This window comes from Rana temporaria, chromosome 4 (genome assembly GCF_905171775.1).
Source record: "Rana temporaria chromosome 4, aRanTem1.1, whole genome shotgun sequence".
Taxonomy (NCBI): Eukaryota; Metazoa; Chordata; class Amphibia; order Anura; family Ranidae; genus Rana; species Rana temporaria.
The window spans coordinates 467,179,975-467,196,402 of NC_053492.1; the positions used below are offsets into that span (position 1 = coordinate 467,179,975).

A 16,428-nucleotide genomic window follows, 5' to 3' on the forward strand; every position below is an offset into this window, starting at 1 on the left:
CGCCCGCGATCGATCGTCACCGAGCGATAACCGGTCGCTGTGTGTGTAAACCCACAGCTCCCGGTCCTGTCAGGGGGAGAAATGCCTGATTGTCTGTTCATACAATGTACGAACAGCGATCAGTAATTTCCCCTAGTCAGTCCACCCCCCCTTCAGTTAGAACACACCCAGGGAACATACTTACCCCCTTCCTCGCCCCCTAGTGTTAACCCCTTCCCTGCCAGTGGCATTTTTATAGTAATCAATGCATTTTTATAGCACTGATCGCTATAAAAATGCCAATGGTCCCAAAAATGTGTCAAGTGTCCGAAGTGTCCGCCATAATGTCGCAGTACCTATTAAAAATTGCTGATCGCCGCCTTTACTAGTAAAAAAAAATATTAATAAAAATGCCAAAAAACTACCCCCTATTTTGTAAGCGTTATAACTTTTGCGCAAACCAATCAAACGCTTATTGTGATTTTTTTTTTTTTACGAAAAATATGTAGAATACGACGTATCGGCCTAAACTGAGGAAAAAAATAGTTTTTTTATATATTTTTGGGGGATATTTATTATAGCAAAAAGTAAAAAATATATTCATGTTTTTTTCAAAATTGTCGCTCTATTTTTGTTTATAGCGCAAAAAATAAAAACCGCAGAGGTAATCAAATACCACCAAAAGAAAGCTCTATTTGTGGGGAAAAAAGGACGCCAATTTTGTTTGGGAGCCACGTCGCACGACTGCGCAATTGTGGGTTAAAGCGACGCAGTGCCGACTCGCAAAAAGTGGCCCGCTCATTGACCAGCAATATGGTCCGGGGCTTAAAGTGGAGGTTCACCCGAAAAGTTAATTTTTAACATTAGATTGAGGCTCGTTTTGTGAAGGGGAATCGGTAGTTTTTTTTAAAATCGAAGCTGCACTTACCGTTTTAGAGATGCATCTTCTCCGCCGCTTCCGGGTATGGGCTGCGGGACTGGGCGTTCCTACTTGATTGACAGGCTTCCGACGGTCGCATCTATCGCGTCACGAGTTGCCGAAAGTAGCCGAACGTCAGTGCGCAGGCGCTGTATAGAGCCGCACCGACGTTCGACTTCTTTTGGCTACTCGTGACGCGATGGATGCGACCGTCGGAAGCCTGTCAATCAAGTAGGAACGCCCAGTCCCGAAGACCATACCCGGAAGCGGCGGAGAAGATCGCTCTCTAAAGCGGTAAGTACGGCTTCGATTTTAAAAAAAAACTACCCGATTCCCCTTGACAAAATGAGCCTCAATCTAATGTTAAAAAAAAAAAAAAAAACGGGGGAACTCCCGCTTTAAGTGGTTACACTCCTTTTGTCTCTTTCCTCGCTCCTTCTCCCTCATGCTTCTCCTTGCTCCCTTATTCTCCTTTCCAATCCTCCTCGCCCCTCTCTTCTACTCGCTCATCTCTATCATTACTCCCCTTTTATCTACTCATTGTTCTTCATACTCCTCCTAACTCGTCACTATTTTCTCTCCCTCTTCAACTTGCTAAATCTTCTCTTCTTCTTATTTTCTTTCCACTTATCCTCACGCTCTTCTACTCACCCAGTTTCCTCCTCGCTCCGTTCTTCTATTTGCTCATCTCTCTGCTCGCTTCCTTTTACTCTCTGGTAGATTTTTCACTCGCGCTCCTTCATAATGGTTCCATCTGGACACACATGGTTGTTTTGTTTCTTGTGTTTTTGGGTATACGGGAATGGGATAGGATAATTTATTCTGAAGGCCTGTAGTAGATAAGTTGCTTCTAATGTAACTAGGGTTGTCCCGATACCGATACCAGTATCGGGACCGATACCGAGTATTTGCGGGAGTACTTGTACTCCCGCAAATACCCCCTATACCTAAATAGAATACTTGATCCGGACAACCAGTAAGCCCCGCCCCCCACCCCCCCGCCGCAACGAATGCCGCCGCCGACCCCGTCGCATACCGCAACAACAACGCCGCCGCCGCATGGGTTAAACAGCGTGCGGGGAACATCACAGCTTTCATTTGAATAGCTGTAGTATTCCCGCTGCGCTGCGTATAGACACTCCCCCTTTGCATGGGATTGGACAGATGCCGAGCAAGGGGGAGTGTCTATACGTGGCGCAGCAGGAATACTACAGCTATTCAAATGAAAGCTGTGATGTTCCCCGCACGCTGTTTAACCCATGCGGCGGCGGCGGCATCAAGGTATGGGGGGCCATGGCTGCATATGTGGGGGGCCATGGCTGCATATGTGGGGGGCCGTGGCTGCATATATGGGGGGCCGTGGCTGCATATGTGGGGGCCGTGGCTGCATATGTGGGGGGACGTGGCTGCATATGTGGGGGGACGTGGCTGCATATGGGGACACATTTAAAAAAAAGTATCGGTACTTTGTACTCGGTCCTAAAAAAGTGGTATCGGGACAACCCTAAATGTAACATCAGCTAATGTTACCGCAGATGATTTTTTTTACTTCTACCATCCGCGGGGAAGACCCATCACGTATTCAATATTGCCCCTTTTTAGCACTATGGATGGAGCCTCCGATTCTGGAGATACGGCAGGAGAACAGGAAGACGAGGACGAGGAGTATGTTCCAGAATGGCACGAAGACTACGACGACGACCTAGATGAAGATGAATTTTCCTACGATGAAGATGACGAATCGGAGAACCTGGAACCCGATTCCTTTATATTTGAGGATTACGATGGAGATGCATACGAGTGAATCCATCCACCCAACCCCCGCTCCTCCCGATTTATTTGTCCGGAGTTGTCATTTATGTCCAGCAGGGTTGTCACTCTCTGCCCCATTTCCCCCCCTTCATGTGCCTCAGTTATTTCCTTGGGAATGCCGTTTATTACCAGTAATTCACTGATAAGACTACAGGCCCAGCCATCGTAACGGGACTGCAATTATATATACAGTATGTTTATATTTATAATTAAGAGTTATTTTTTATTATGGTTAATCCTGTTAATTTCCAATCTCATTGTGACCCCCCACCCCCCTCTCCACCCCCCCTCCCCCAGCATAATCTATAGGCTGGGAGTTGGCGCCTCTGGCGGGTGAAATGAGGCATTGCAGCTGGGAGTTACTGCAGCTCGTTTATTAAAGTTACAGCTAAGCTGTTGTCCCTGCTTGTGTCTGCTTTTATTTTCTTTCAAAAATCATTTTAACCCTCCAATTTTTTTTTTTTTTTAACTCTTTAGAGAACAAAATTCATGGAAACTGAGATGCCCAGGTCAACTTGACTAACTTGCATACCTCTAAAACCATTTTTATATCTTTCTTGGGGACGTATACATCTTTTATTTGGTATACTGTTTAAATTGACGGCAAACTTTTTTTTTTTATAGATTAACAAATGTACAAAATGGTAACGTGTATCTGTGGTCAAAACTTTAAAGTTGTGTATTCATTTCCACATTGAATTTCAATTATTTCTAGCCTACTCCTATGACTCTAATGAAGGGGTGTCAAACTCCATTTCATTGCGGGGCTGCATCAGCATTATGGTTGCCCTCAAAAGGGCCGGTTGTATTTGTAAGACTAGGGGGTAGATTCACATAGACTTACGACGGGCGTATCGGTAGATACGCCGTCGTAAGTCCGAATCCCCCGCCGTCGCAACTTTAAGCATATGCTCAAACTGAGATACGCTTAAATGTTGCTAAGATACGACCGGCGTAAGTCTCCTACGCCGTCGTATCTTAACTGCATACTTACGCTGCCCGCTAGGGGCGTGTACGCTGATTTACGCATAGAATATGTAAATCGGCTAGATACGCGGATTCACGAACGTACGCCCGGACGTCGCAGTAAAGATACGCCGTTTACGTAAGGGGTTTTCAGGCGTAAAGTTATTCCACCAAATACATGGCGCAGCCAATGTTAAGTATGGCCGTCGTTCCCGCGTCGAAATTGAAAAATTTTACGTCGTTTGCGTAACTCGTCCGCGAATGGGGCTGGCCGTAATTTACGTTCACGTCGAAAGCATGACGATTTGCCGACGTCATTTGGAGCATGCACACTGGGATAGGTCCACGGACGCCGTTAATTAAAAACGTCAAATACGTGGGGTCACTAGTATTTTACATAGAACACGCCCCCAACCAGCCTATTTTGAATTAGGCGGGCTTACGCCGGCCCAGTTACACTGCGCCGCCGTAAGTTTCAGCGCAAGTTCTATGTGAATACAGGACTTGCTGCTCAAACTTACGGCGGCGTAGTTTTTCATGAGATACGCTACGCCCGCCTAATTCTACCTGAATCTAGCCCTAGATGTCTGCAATACCCCACTCTCTCCTTTACATAAGATGTCAAGAGCCCCCCCACCCCTTCCATCACAGTGCACCTTCCTTGCCTTGTGCTGCTGGGAGGTCGGGATGAGCCCAACACCCCCCCCCCCCCATCCGTTCGGTTCGCACCAGAACCTGCGAACAGACCAAAAGTTTGTGTGAACTTTAGAACCCCGTTAAAGTCTATGGGACTCGAACATTTGAAATCTAAAGTGCTAATTTTAAAGGCTAATATGCAAGTGTTTGGGGACCCGGGTCCTGCCCCAGGGGACATGTATCAATGCAAAAAAAAAAAATCCATGAGCAATGATTTTAATAATGCTTAAAGTGAAACAATAAAAGTGAAATATTCCTTTAAATTTTGTATCTGGGGGGGTGTATAGTATGCCTGTGAAATGAAATAGAGCATGTTTCCCGTGCTTAGAACTGTCTCTGCACAAAGTGTAATTTCTGAAGGGAAATAGTCATTTAAAAATCACTTGCGGCTATAATGAATTGTTGGCTCCCGTGGGGGTCTCCCCAAATTCAATTACCAGGCCCTTTAGGTCTGGTATGGATATTAAGGGGAACCCTGCGTCAAATGTAAAAAAAAAGACGTGGGGTTCCTCCCAGATATCTATTCCAGACCCTTCAGGTCTGGTGTGGAATTTAAGGGGCACTCCACCCCAAATTAAAAAAAAAATTGGAGTCCCCCCCCCCCCCAAAAAAATCCACACCAGACCCCCTTATTCAAGCACACAACCTGGCAGGCTGCAGGAAAAAGAGGGGGGGACGAGAGTGCCCCCCCCTCCTGAACCGTACCAGGCCACATGCCCTCAACATTGGGAGGATGCTTTGGGGGTCTGTGACCCCCTCAAAGCACCCTGTGCCCATGTTGATGGGGACAAGGGCCTCATCCCCACAACCCTTGCCCGGTGGTTGTGGGGGTCTGCGGGCAGGAGGCTTATTGGAATCTGGAAGACCCCTTTAACAAAGGGGACCCCCAGATCCTGACCCCCCCCCTGTGAATTTGTAATGGGGTACATTGTACCTCTACCATTTCACTAAGAAAGGTGTAAAGAATTGTAAAGATAAAACGCACACACTGTGGAGAGTCCTTTTATTTTAAAAAAAATCCACCGCTGGGTTTTTTCTTTTCTTTTTTTTTTTTTTTTTTTAATAAAGGACTTTCTCCAAGATGTGTTTGTGTGTTTATTTTATTTTTTTATTTTTTTTACAATTCTTTACACTTTCTTAGTGAAATGTTAGAGGTACAATGATTCCGATAAGCCCCCCGCCCGCAGACCCCCACAACCACTGGGGACATGGTGCGCTCTCGTCCCCCATCTTTTCCTGCGGCCTGCCAGGTTGCATGCTCGGATAAGGGGTCTGGTGTGGATTTTTGGGGGAACTCCACGCCATTTTTTTTTAAATTTGGGGTAGACCTGAAGGGTCTGGAATGGATATTTAGGTGAAACCCCACGTTATAATTTTTTTTTTTTTACGCGGGGTTCCCCTTAATATCTATACCAGACCTCAAGGGCCTAGTAATTGAATTTGGGGGAACCCCCACGTGCTTATTTTTTATATGAATGACTTTTCTCTGTATTGCTGGGAGCCGACAATTCATTATAGCAGCGAGTGATTTTAAATGACTTTTTTTTCCTTATGCAGGGACAGTTCTAACCACGGGAAACATGCGCTACTTCATAGGCATACTATACACCCCCCCCCCACCCCGGGTATGAAATTTTAAAGGAATATTTCATTTTTGTTTCACTTTAAGCATTATTAAAATCACTGCTCTCGAAAAAAAAACGTGTTTTTTTTTTTTTTTTTAAACTTATTTATATATTTTTTTTTTTGCATTGATACATGTCCCTCTGGGGCAGGACCCGGGTTCCTAAACACTTTTTAGGACAATAACTTGCATATTGGCCTTTAAAATTAGACTTTTACAGGGTGTTCCGCGGCTTTTCGAATTTGCCGCTCACACCCTAAATTGTTCACCGAATAGGCAATGCTTGACTCAAACTCTAAACTCATCCCTACTGGGAGGAAGAAGCTAGAGGCAGAACTGATGAGACACAGAATGTGCAGGGTCTAGAGCAGGGATATGCAAACTACGGCCCTCCAGCTGTTGCAGAACTACACATCCCGTGAGGCATTGGAACACACTGACAATCACAGACACGACTAGGCATGATGGGAATTGTAGTTCCTGAACAACTGGAGGGCCATAGTTTAAAAGACCCATGCTCTAGAGGAGGATCAGCAGAAGGCTGGAGTCTGCTAAATGAGAAGACCAGGGAGTGCTGCAGATGCACAGAGGGGTGTAGGATCTGTGGGAGGAGTTCTCTCTTCCCTGCACAGAGGGGTGCAGGATCTGTGGGAGGAGTTATGCCCTCCTCCCTGCACAGAGGGGCGCAGGATCTGTGGGAGGAGTTATGCCCTCCTCCCTGCACAGAGGGGCGCAGGATCTGTGGGAGGAGTTATGCCCTCCTCCCTGCACAGAGGGGCGCAGGATCTGTGGGAGGAGTTCTCTCTTCCCTGCACAGAGGGGTGCAGGATCTGTGGGAGGAGTTCTGCTAAGACAATAAGACATACATAAACCATAATTTATGACACGGCATACATTGTTGTTTGGCAGGACTTTATGGGGACAATGTCTGCAGTCTCTGATCCTCTCTGGTATCATGTCCGCAGTCTCTGATCCTCTCTGGAAATTTTCACTAATATGAGTCACAAATAGTGAAAAATGTTCATTGTTTTGGGAAATTTTGTTTAATAAATTAAATTTTTTTTCTTGTAAGGCAACCTCACTTTTTCATTGTTTAACTATAACAAGTACTCGTACCAGTTGTCCAACAATTATATTTACTGCTTTTTATAAAGAAATACAATTGATTTTATGCAGTATTGAGTTTAGCCTTTTGGCCCGACCCTCCAACATATTTTTAGTTTCTCATGTGGCCCCATCGAAAAAATAATTGCCCACCCCTGATCTAAACCATTCCATTGTAGCTCTGGCTGTACGCAGGATCTGTGGGAGGAGTTCTGCTCTCTTCCCTGCACAGAGGGGCGCAGGATCTGTGGGAGGAGTTCTGCTCTCTTCCCTGCACAGAGGGGCGCAGGATCTGTGGGAGGAGTTCTGCTCTCTTCCCTGCACAGAGGGGCGCAGGATCTGTGGGAGGAGTTCTGCTCTCTTCCCTGCACAGAGGGGCGCAGGATCTGTGGGAGGAGTTCTGCTCTCTTCCCTGCACAGAGGGGCGCAGGATCTGTGGGAGGAGTTCTGCTCTCTTCCCTGCACAGAGGGGCGCAGGATCTGTGGGAGGAGTTCTGCTCTCTTCCCTGCACAGAGGGGCGCAGGATCTGTGGGAGGAGTTCTGCTCTCTTCCCTGCACAGAGGGGCACAGGATCTGTGGGAGGAGTTCTGCTCTCTTCCCTGCACAGAGGGGCGCAGGATCTGTGGCAGGAGTTCTGCTCTCTTCCCTGCACAGAGGGGCGCAGGATCTGTGGCAGGAGTTCTGCTCTCCTCCCTGCACAGAGGGGCGCAGGATCTGTGGCAGGAGTTCTGCTCTCTTCCCTGCACAGAGGGGCGCAGGATCTCTGGGAGGAGTTCTGCTCTCTTCCCTGCACAGAGGGGCGCAGGATCTGTGGGAGGAGTTCTGCTCTCTTCTCTGCACAGAGGGGCGCAGGATCTGTGGGAGGAGTTCTGCTCTCTTCCCTGCACAGAGGGGCGCAGGATCTGTGGGAGGAGTTCTGCTCTCTTCCCTGCACAGAGGGGCGCAGGATCTGTGGGAGGAGTTCTCCTCTCTTCCCTGCACAGAGGGGCGCAGGATCTGTGGGAGGAGTTCTCCTCTCTTCCCTGCACAGAGGGGTGCAGGATCTGTGGGAGGAGTTCTGCTCTCCTCCCTGCACAGAGGGGCGCAGGATCTGTGGGAGGAGTTCTGCTCTCTTCCCTGCACAGAGGGGCGCAGGATCTGTGGGAGGAGTTCTGCTCTCTTCCCTGCACAGAGGGGCGCAGGATCTGTGGGAGGAGTTCTGCTCTCTTCCCTGCACAGAGGGGCGCAGGATCTGTGGGAGGAGTTCTGCTCTCTTCCCTGCACAGAGGGGCGCAGGATCTGTGGGAGGAGTTCTCCTCTCTTCCCTGCACAGAGGGGCGCAGGATCTGTGGGAGGAGTTCTGCTCTCCTCCCTGCACAGAGGGGCGCAGGATCTGTGGGAGGAGTTCTGCTCTCTTCCCTGCACAGAGGGGCGCAGGATCTGTGGGAGGAGTTCTGCTCTCCTCTCTGCTGCTGAGACAAGGGAATATACAAAGAAAAAGAGCCACTGCTCCCAGGTGTATAATGAGAACCTGAGGTGGAATGTCTCATAGAGTGGCAGCCCCGGCCCGCCTCCGTGAGAAACTTGTAAGAAAATAAATGGCTGCACATCCAGGAATTCCGATTGCCTTTTATTGTTCAAGGTGATAACACCAAAGACACCAACACGAGGTCACGTAGACACATTTCACACATACATCTTGTGCTTAATCATTGATTAAGCACAAGATGTATGTGTAAAACACGTCTGTGACCTCGTGTTGGTGTCTTTTGTATTATCACTTTGAACAATAAAAGGCAATTGGAATTCCTGGATGTGCAGCCATTTATTTTCTTACAAGGGGGGCTGCTGCAGGAGAGGTGTGAGGGCCACATGAAATGGCCTGGCAGGCCGGATTCAGCACTTGGGTCTCCAAGTTTAACACGTGCTCTAATGCAGTGTTTCTCAACTCCAGTCTTTAACCACTTAAGCCCCGGACCATTTTGCAGCTAAATGCCCAGGCCAGGTTTTGCGATTTCGGCACTGTGTCGCTTTAACAGACAATTGCGCGGTCGTGCGATGTGGCTCCCAAACAAAATTGGCGTCCTTTTTTCCCCCACAAATAGAGCTTTCTTTTGGTGGTATTTGATCACCTCTGCGGTTTTTATTTTTTGCGCTATAAAAAAAAATAGAGCGACAATTTTGAAAAAAATGCAATATTTTTTACTTTTTGCTATAATAAATATCCCCCAAAAATATATAAAAACATTTTTTTTCCTCAGTTTAGGCCGATACGTATTCTTCTACCTATTTTTGGTAAAAAAAAATCGCAATAAGCGTTTATCGGTTGGTTTGCGCTAAATTTATAGCGTTTACAAAATAGGGGATAGTTTTATTGCATTTTTATTAAAAAAAAAAATTCTACTACTAATGGCGGCGATCAGCGATTTTTTTTTCGTGACTGCGACATTATGGCGAACGCTTCGGACAATTTTGACACATTTTTGGGACCATTGTAATTTTTACAGCAAAAAATGCATTTAAATAGCATTGTTTATTGTGAAAATGACAGTTGCAGTTTGGGAGTTAACCACAGGTGGCGCTGTAGGAGTTAGGGTTCACCTAGTGTGTGTTTACAACTGTAGGGGGGTGTGGCTGTAGGACTGACGTCATCGATCGAGTCTCCCTATAAAGGGGATCACTCGATCGATGCAGCCGCCACAGTGAAGCACGGGGAAGCCGTGTTTACATACGGCTCTCCCCGTTCTTCAGCTCCGGGGAGCGATCGCGACGGAGCGGCTATAAACGAATAGCCGCGCCGTCTTCCACGATTGCTCCCCGAGGGAATCCGCCCGCGGGGGGGGGTGTCCCGATCGGACCCCCCACCCGCTAGAAGGCAGGGACGTATATATACGCCCATCTGCCTGTCCGTGCCATTTTGCGGACGTATATAGTCGTGCGGCGGGCGTTAAGGTGCCCCAACAGGTCATGTTTTCAGGGTTTCCCTCAGATAAAACAGCTGTGGTAATTACTAAGGCAGTGAAACTGATCAAATCACCTGTGCAAAATAATGCAAAGCCTGAAAACATGACCTGTTGGGGGCACTGGAGTTCTAAGGGCTTGTTCACGCCATGGGCAGAGATGTGCGTTTTTCTGCACCTGTCTCTTCAAGGGCACACATAATACAATTTTTTTTTTGTTTTGTATGTGCTTTGTTCACACCGTAACACTGGTATAATGTGAAAAAAATTCACATGACACAATAGGGTTGATTTTAGGTTTGCCGTCTGTCTGGGGTTCACCCGGACAGTCCGGTTCTCAGTCTGCCTGAAAACCGGACACTTTATTCAGACCGGACTGTGGCTCCCGAAGATAGCTGGAGAGAGAATGGGTTGTTGTTCTCTCTCCAGCCTGCAGGAAGCGATGGAGAAGCCGGTACAGCTCAGTGTCAGAGCGGCATTGCAGGAGAGTGAAGACTGGTGAGAGAAAGGAGGTGGTTTTAGTGTTTGATCTGTGAGTTAAGGGGGAAGGAGGGACACTTTGTTTGTGGTACCTGATGTTGGGGGGGGGGGGGGGGGGGTAACTCTGATGGGGGAGCACCTGATGTAAAGGGGGGGACTCTGACAGGGCCACCTGATGTAGGGGGAAATGCTGACTGGGGCCCCTGATGTAAGGGGGGGTAGACTCTGACGGGGGCACCTGATGTAAGGGGGGAGACTGACGTGGGCACCTGATGTAAGGGGGGGAGACTGACGGGGGCACCTGATGTAAGGGGGTAGACTCTGAGGGGGCACCTGATATAAGGGGGTAGACTCTGATGGGAGCACCTGATGTAAGGGGGTAGACTGACGGGGGCACCTGATGTAAGGGGGTAGACTCTGATGGGGGCACCTGATGTAAGGGGGGGAGACTGACAGGGGCACCTGATGTAAGGGGGGGAGACTGACGGGGGCACCTGATATAAGGGGGTAGACTCTGATGGGAGCACCTGATGTAAGGGGGGAGACTGACGGGGACACCTGATGTAAGGGGGGAGACTGACGGGGGCACCTGATGTAAGGGGGGAGACTGACGGGGACACCTGATGTAAGGGGGGAGACTGACGGGGACACCTGATGTAAGGGGGAGACTGACGGGGGCACCTGATGTAAGGGGGGAGACTGACAGGGACACCGGACGTAAGGGGGGGTAGACTGACGGGGGCACCTGACGTAAGGGGGGGTAGACTGACGGGGGCACCTGACGTAAGGGGGGGTAGACTGACGGGGGCACCTGACGTAAGGGGGGGTAGACTGACGGGGGCACCTGACGTAAGGGGGGGGTAGACTGACGGGGGCACCTGACGTAAGGGGGGGGTAGACTGACGGGGGCACCTGACGTAAGGGGGGGGTAGACTGACGGGGGCACCTGACGTAAGGGGGGGGTAGACTGACGGGGGCACCTGACGTAAGGGGGGGGTAGACTGACGGGGGCACCTGACGTAAGGGGGGGGTAGACTGACGGGGGCACCTGACGTAAGGGGGGTAGACTGACGGGGGCACCTGACGTAAGGGGGGGTAGACTCTGACGGGGGCACCTGACGTAAGGGGGGGGGGTAGACTGACGGGGGCACCTGACGTAAGGGGGGGTAGACTGATGGGGGCACCTGACGTAAGGGGGGGGGTAGACTCTGACGGGGGCACCTGACGTAAGGGGGGGGGTAGACTGACGGGGGCACCTGACGTAAGGGGGGGTAGACTGATGGGGGCACCTGACGTAAGGGGGGGGTAGACTCTGACGGGGGCACCTGACGTAAGGGGGGGTAGACTGATGGTGTTTCTTTGCACACTCCAGGTTTAGTAAACCAACCCTAATTGTTTTCTTTGTGCATTATTTGCATAACGTTTTATATTTCTGTGCAAAAAAAAAATAAAATAAAAGATGACGCCAAGGTTAGGGTGTGAACAGAACACACAGAAACGTTTTTTCCTTTCCTGTGTCCTTGCAGAAATCTTCGTTAGAAAAACACTTCTCTGCACATGGTGTGAACAAGCCTAAAATATTCTATGCATGTCACATTTGCACATTTTTCCAGCAGTTTTTTTGCACCTACAGTGGCTTAAAAAAGTATTCATACCCCTTGAAATGTTCCACATGTTGTCATGTTACAACCAAAAACGTAAATGTATTTTATTGGGATTTTATGTGATGGACCAACACAAAGTGTCACATAATTGTGAAGTGGAAGGAAAATGATAAATGGTTTTCAACTTTTTTTTTTTTTACAAATACATGAAAAGTGTGGGGGGAAGGGGCATTTGTATGGCGCCCCCCGGAGTCAATACTTTGTAGAACCCCCTTTCTCTACAATTACAGCTGCAAGTCTTTTTGGGGGGGTCTCTACCAGCTTTGCCCATCTAGAGAGGAACATTTCTGCCCATTCTTCTTCTTCTTTGTAAAATATCTCAAGCTCTGTCAGATTGGATGGAGAGCGTCTGTGATCAGCAATTTTCAGGTCTTGCCACAGATTCTCAATGTGATTTAGGTCTGGACTGTGACTGGGCCATTCTAACACATGAATGTGCTTTGATCTAAACCATTCCATTGTAGCTCTGGCTGTACTTTAGGGTCGTTGTCCTGCTGGAAGATGAACCTCCACCCCAGCCTCAAGTCTTTTGCAGACTCTAAAGCCGCGTACACACCATCATATTTTCGGACGAGTGAACATCCGCTTTTTGTAGCATTCTGGTTTCATGTCGAAAGTCAAGAGGTTACTCGCCATACGAATATTCCCGTACGACACAATACAGCTTCAGAAGTGACGCAATGTGTTGACTAGTTTTGTATGTATTTTTTAGTTTCTGAGCATATGTAGTTTTGCCATTTTTTTTTTTTTCATACGAAGCCCTTGCTAATTAAACGAAAATTGAGCGTTAAAGTGGAGGTTCACCCGAAAACTTAATTTTTAATATTAGATTGAGGCTCATTTTGATTAGGGGAATCGTGTAGTTTTTTTAAAATCGAAGCCGTACTTCCCGTTTTAGAGAGCGATCTTCTCCGCCGCTTCCGGTTATGGGCTGCGGGACTGGGCGTTCCTATTTGATTGACAGGCTTCCGACGGTCGCATACATCGCGTCACGATTTTCCGAAAGTAGCCGAACGTCGGTGCGCAGGCGCCGTATAGAGCCGCACCGACTTTCGGCTACTCGTGACGCGATGTATGTGACCGTCGGAAGACTGTCAATCAAATAGGAACGCCCAGTCCCGAAGACCATACCCGGAAGCGGCGGAGAAGATCGCTCTCTAAAATGGTAAGTACAGCTTTGATTTTAAAAAAAAACTACCCGATTCCCCTTCACAAAATGAGCCTCAATGTAAGGTTAAAATTTTTTTTCGGGTGAACTCCCGCTTCAAGTTCACGTACGACAAAAAAAATTATAGTTTGCATATCCAGCTTTTGTCTGATGAAAAAACAGAAATGACTGTTGCAAGTACCATACTAACGATCTGAAAATCAGCAGATCGTTTTGTTGGAGGAAATTGTACTTACAATTTTCGTATCTTGTACGTACGAGGCATAACAGGTTTTCTTCTAAGATTGTCCTGTATTTGTCTCCATCCATCTTTCCATCTACTCTGACCAGCTTCCCTGTCCCTGCTGAAGAAACGCATTCCCCGACCCATATGATGCTGCCACCGCCATGTTTCACAGTGGGGATGGTGTGTTCAGGGTGATGTGCAGTGTTAAATCTTCGCTACACATAGGGGTGGATTCAGGTAGGGGTGTGCAAAACTGCGGCGGCGTAACGAGCGACATTTACGTTACGCCTCCGCAAGTTTTACGGGCAAGTGCTTGATTCACAAAGTACTTGCCTGTAAAGTTGCGGCGGCGTAGCGTAAAAGGGGCCGGCATAAGCGCTCGTAATTCAAATGATCCCGTAGGGGGCGTGGATTATTTAAATTAGGCACGTTCCCGCGCCGAACGTACTGCGCATGCGCCGTCCCTAAAATTTCCCGATGCACATTGCGGTAATTGACGTCGCAAACAGGACTTCTTATGTCTTTCTTTCTTCTTGCCACTCTTCCATAAAGGGCAGATTTGTGGAGAGACCACTAATAGTTGTCCTGTGGACAGATTCTCCCCCCTGAGCTGTGGATCTCTGCAGCTCCTCCAGAGTTACCATGGGCCTCTTGGCTGATTCTCTGATGAATTCTCTCCTTGTCCGGCCCGGTCAGTTTAGGTGGACGGCCATGTCTTGGTAGGTCTGCAGTTGTGCCATACGCTTTCCATTTTCGGATGATGGATTGAACAGAGCTCCGTGAGATGTTCAAAGCTTGGGATATTTTTCTATAACCTAACCCTGCTTTATACTTCTCCACAACTTTATCCCTGACCTGTCTGGTGTGTTCCTTGGCCTTCATGATGCTGTTTGCTCACTAAGGTTCTCTAACAAACCTCTGAGGGCTTCAAAGAACAGCTGTATTTATACTGAGATTAAAAGACACACAGGTGGACTCTATTTACCAATTAGGTGACTTCTGAAGGCAATTGATTCCACTAGATTTTAGTTGGGGGTATCAGAGTAAAGGGGGCTGAGTACAAATGCCCCCCCACACACCTTTAACATATTTATTTGTAAAAAAAAATGTTGAAAACCATTTATCATTTTCCTTCCACTGTATAATTATGTGCCACTTTGTGTTGGTCTATCACATAAAATACATTTACGCTTTTGGTTGTAACATGACAAAGTGTGGAAAATTTCAAGGGGTATGAATACTTTTTGAAGGCACTGTATGGTATGAGTAAGGCCTCAATGACCTTGAAATTCCACACATTATAGCCGTAGTAAACTTGGTAAAAGAAGAGAGAGGGGGGGGGGGATAAAATACATTATGACGTTGCCTTGCAGAGAGAAAATTTGCTAGTATGCATTGCATACTAGCGCATTTTGAGAGCCTTACCTTAAACTACGGCTCTCCAGTTGTTCAGGAACTGCAATTCCCATCATGTCTGTGAATGTCAGAGTTTTACAATGCCTCATGGGATGTGTAGTTCCGCAACAGCTGGAGGGCCGTAGTTCGAGAATCCTTGCCTTAACCACTTCCCGCCCGGCCCATTGTCAAATGACGTCCACAAAGGACCTCTAACGATCCGGGTGGGCGTCATTTGACGTCCTGGGCTTTGTGGGGGGATATCTGAATGATGCCTGCAGCTAGAGGCATCATTCAGATATCCTTCTCTTCTGCCGGCGATTCTAGTGCCGCTAGATCGTTCTTACAGGCGGCGGGAGGGGACATCCCCCCCCCCCCTCCCGCTGCCATCCGGTGCTTCTCCGGGCTCTCCTGTGCCATCGGGGGCCCGGAGAACGAATCGTCAAGCGCTGGCAGGAAGCATAGAGATGACTGGTGACCAGATGGTCACCAGTCATCTCTATGACCATCGGAGGACCCGGGCGCGATGTGATGACGTCACGCCCGGGTCCCCGTAAGTAAATAAAGCCGCGGCTGCTAAGCAACAGTAAGCATGAGATTGGTGAATTTTTTTTCACCGATTTCATGCTTTCCAGCCTGGAGGAGAGATGTGGGGTCTTATTGACCCCACATCTCTCCATAAAGAGGACCTGTCACACACATTCCTATTACAAGGGATGTTTACATTCCTTGTAATAGGAATAAAAGTGATAATAAAAAAAATAAAAATAAAAAAAAAAGTGTAAAAAAAGAAATAAATATGTAAAAAAAAAAAAAAATATATAATTTTTTTTTTAACGCCCCTGTCCCCAGTAGCTCGCGCGCAGAAGCGAACGCACACGCAAGTCCCGCCGGCATATGTAAACGCCGTTTAAACCACATATGTGAGGTATCGCCGCGTGCGTTAGAGTGCCAGCAACAATTCCAGCACTAGATCTCCTCTGTAAATCTAAACTGGTAACCTGTAAAAAATTTCAAAGCGTTGCCTATGGAGATTTTTAAGTACCGAAGTTTGGCGCCATTCCATGAGTGTGTGCAATTTTAAAGCGTGACATGTTAGGTATCTATTTACTCGGTGTAACATCATCTTTCATATTTTACAAAAAAAATGGGCTAACTTTACTGTTTTGTTATTTTTTTAATTCATGAAACAATTTTTTTCCAAAAAAAAGGCGCTTGAAAAATTATTGCACAAATACCGTGCAAGATAAAACGTTGCAATGACTGTCCTTTTATTCCCTAGGGTGTCTGCTAAAAAAAATGTATATATAATGTTTGGGGGTTCTGCGTAATTTTCTAGCAAAAAAATTATGATTTGTACATGTAGGAGAGAAGTGCCGGAATAGGCCCGGTATGGAGGTGGGTATAAAAGCCCGGTATGGAAGCGGTTAAACCAGTGATGGCGAACCTTGGCAC

The 16,428-nt window shown here is 47.6% G+C and overlaps 1 protein-coding gene across 3 annotated transcripts in view; it reads left to right on the plus strand.

Moving 5' to 3' along the window:
- Positions 1-3,115, plus strand: part of CUL9 (cullin 9) — a 77,686-nt gene extending 74,571 nt beyond the window's left edge. For 2 of the 3 annotated variants that reach the window (XM_040351725.1, XM_040351726.1), the window contains exon 41: positions 2,501-3,115. In XM_040351725.1, the coding sequence (XP_040207659.1) occupies positions 2,501-2,702 (202 nt within the window). In that variant the 3' untranslated portion in view covers positions 2,703-3,115. The remainder of the gene's footprint in view (positions 1-2,500) is intronic. The other variant, XM_040351727.1, reaches the window with a different exon arrangement.
- The last annotated feature ends 13,313 nt before the right edge of the window (positions 3,116-16,428 follow it).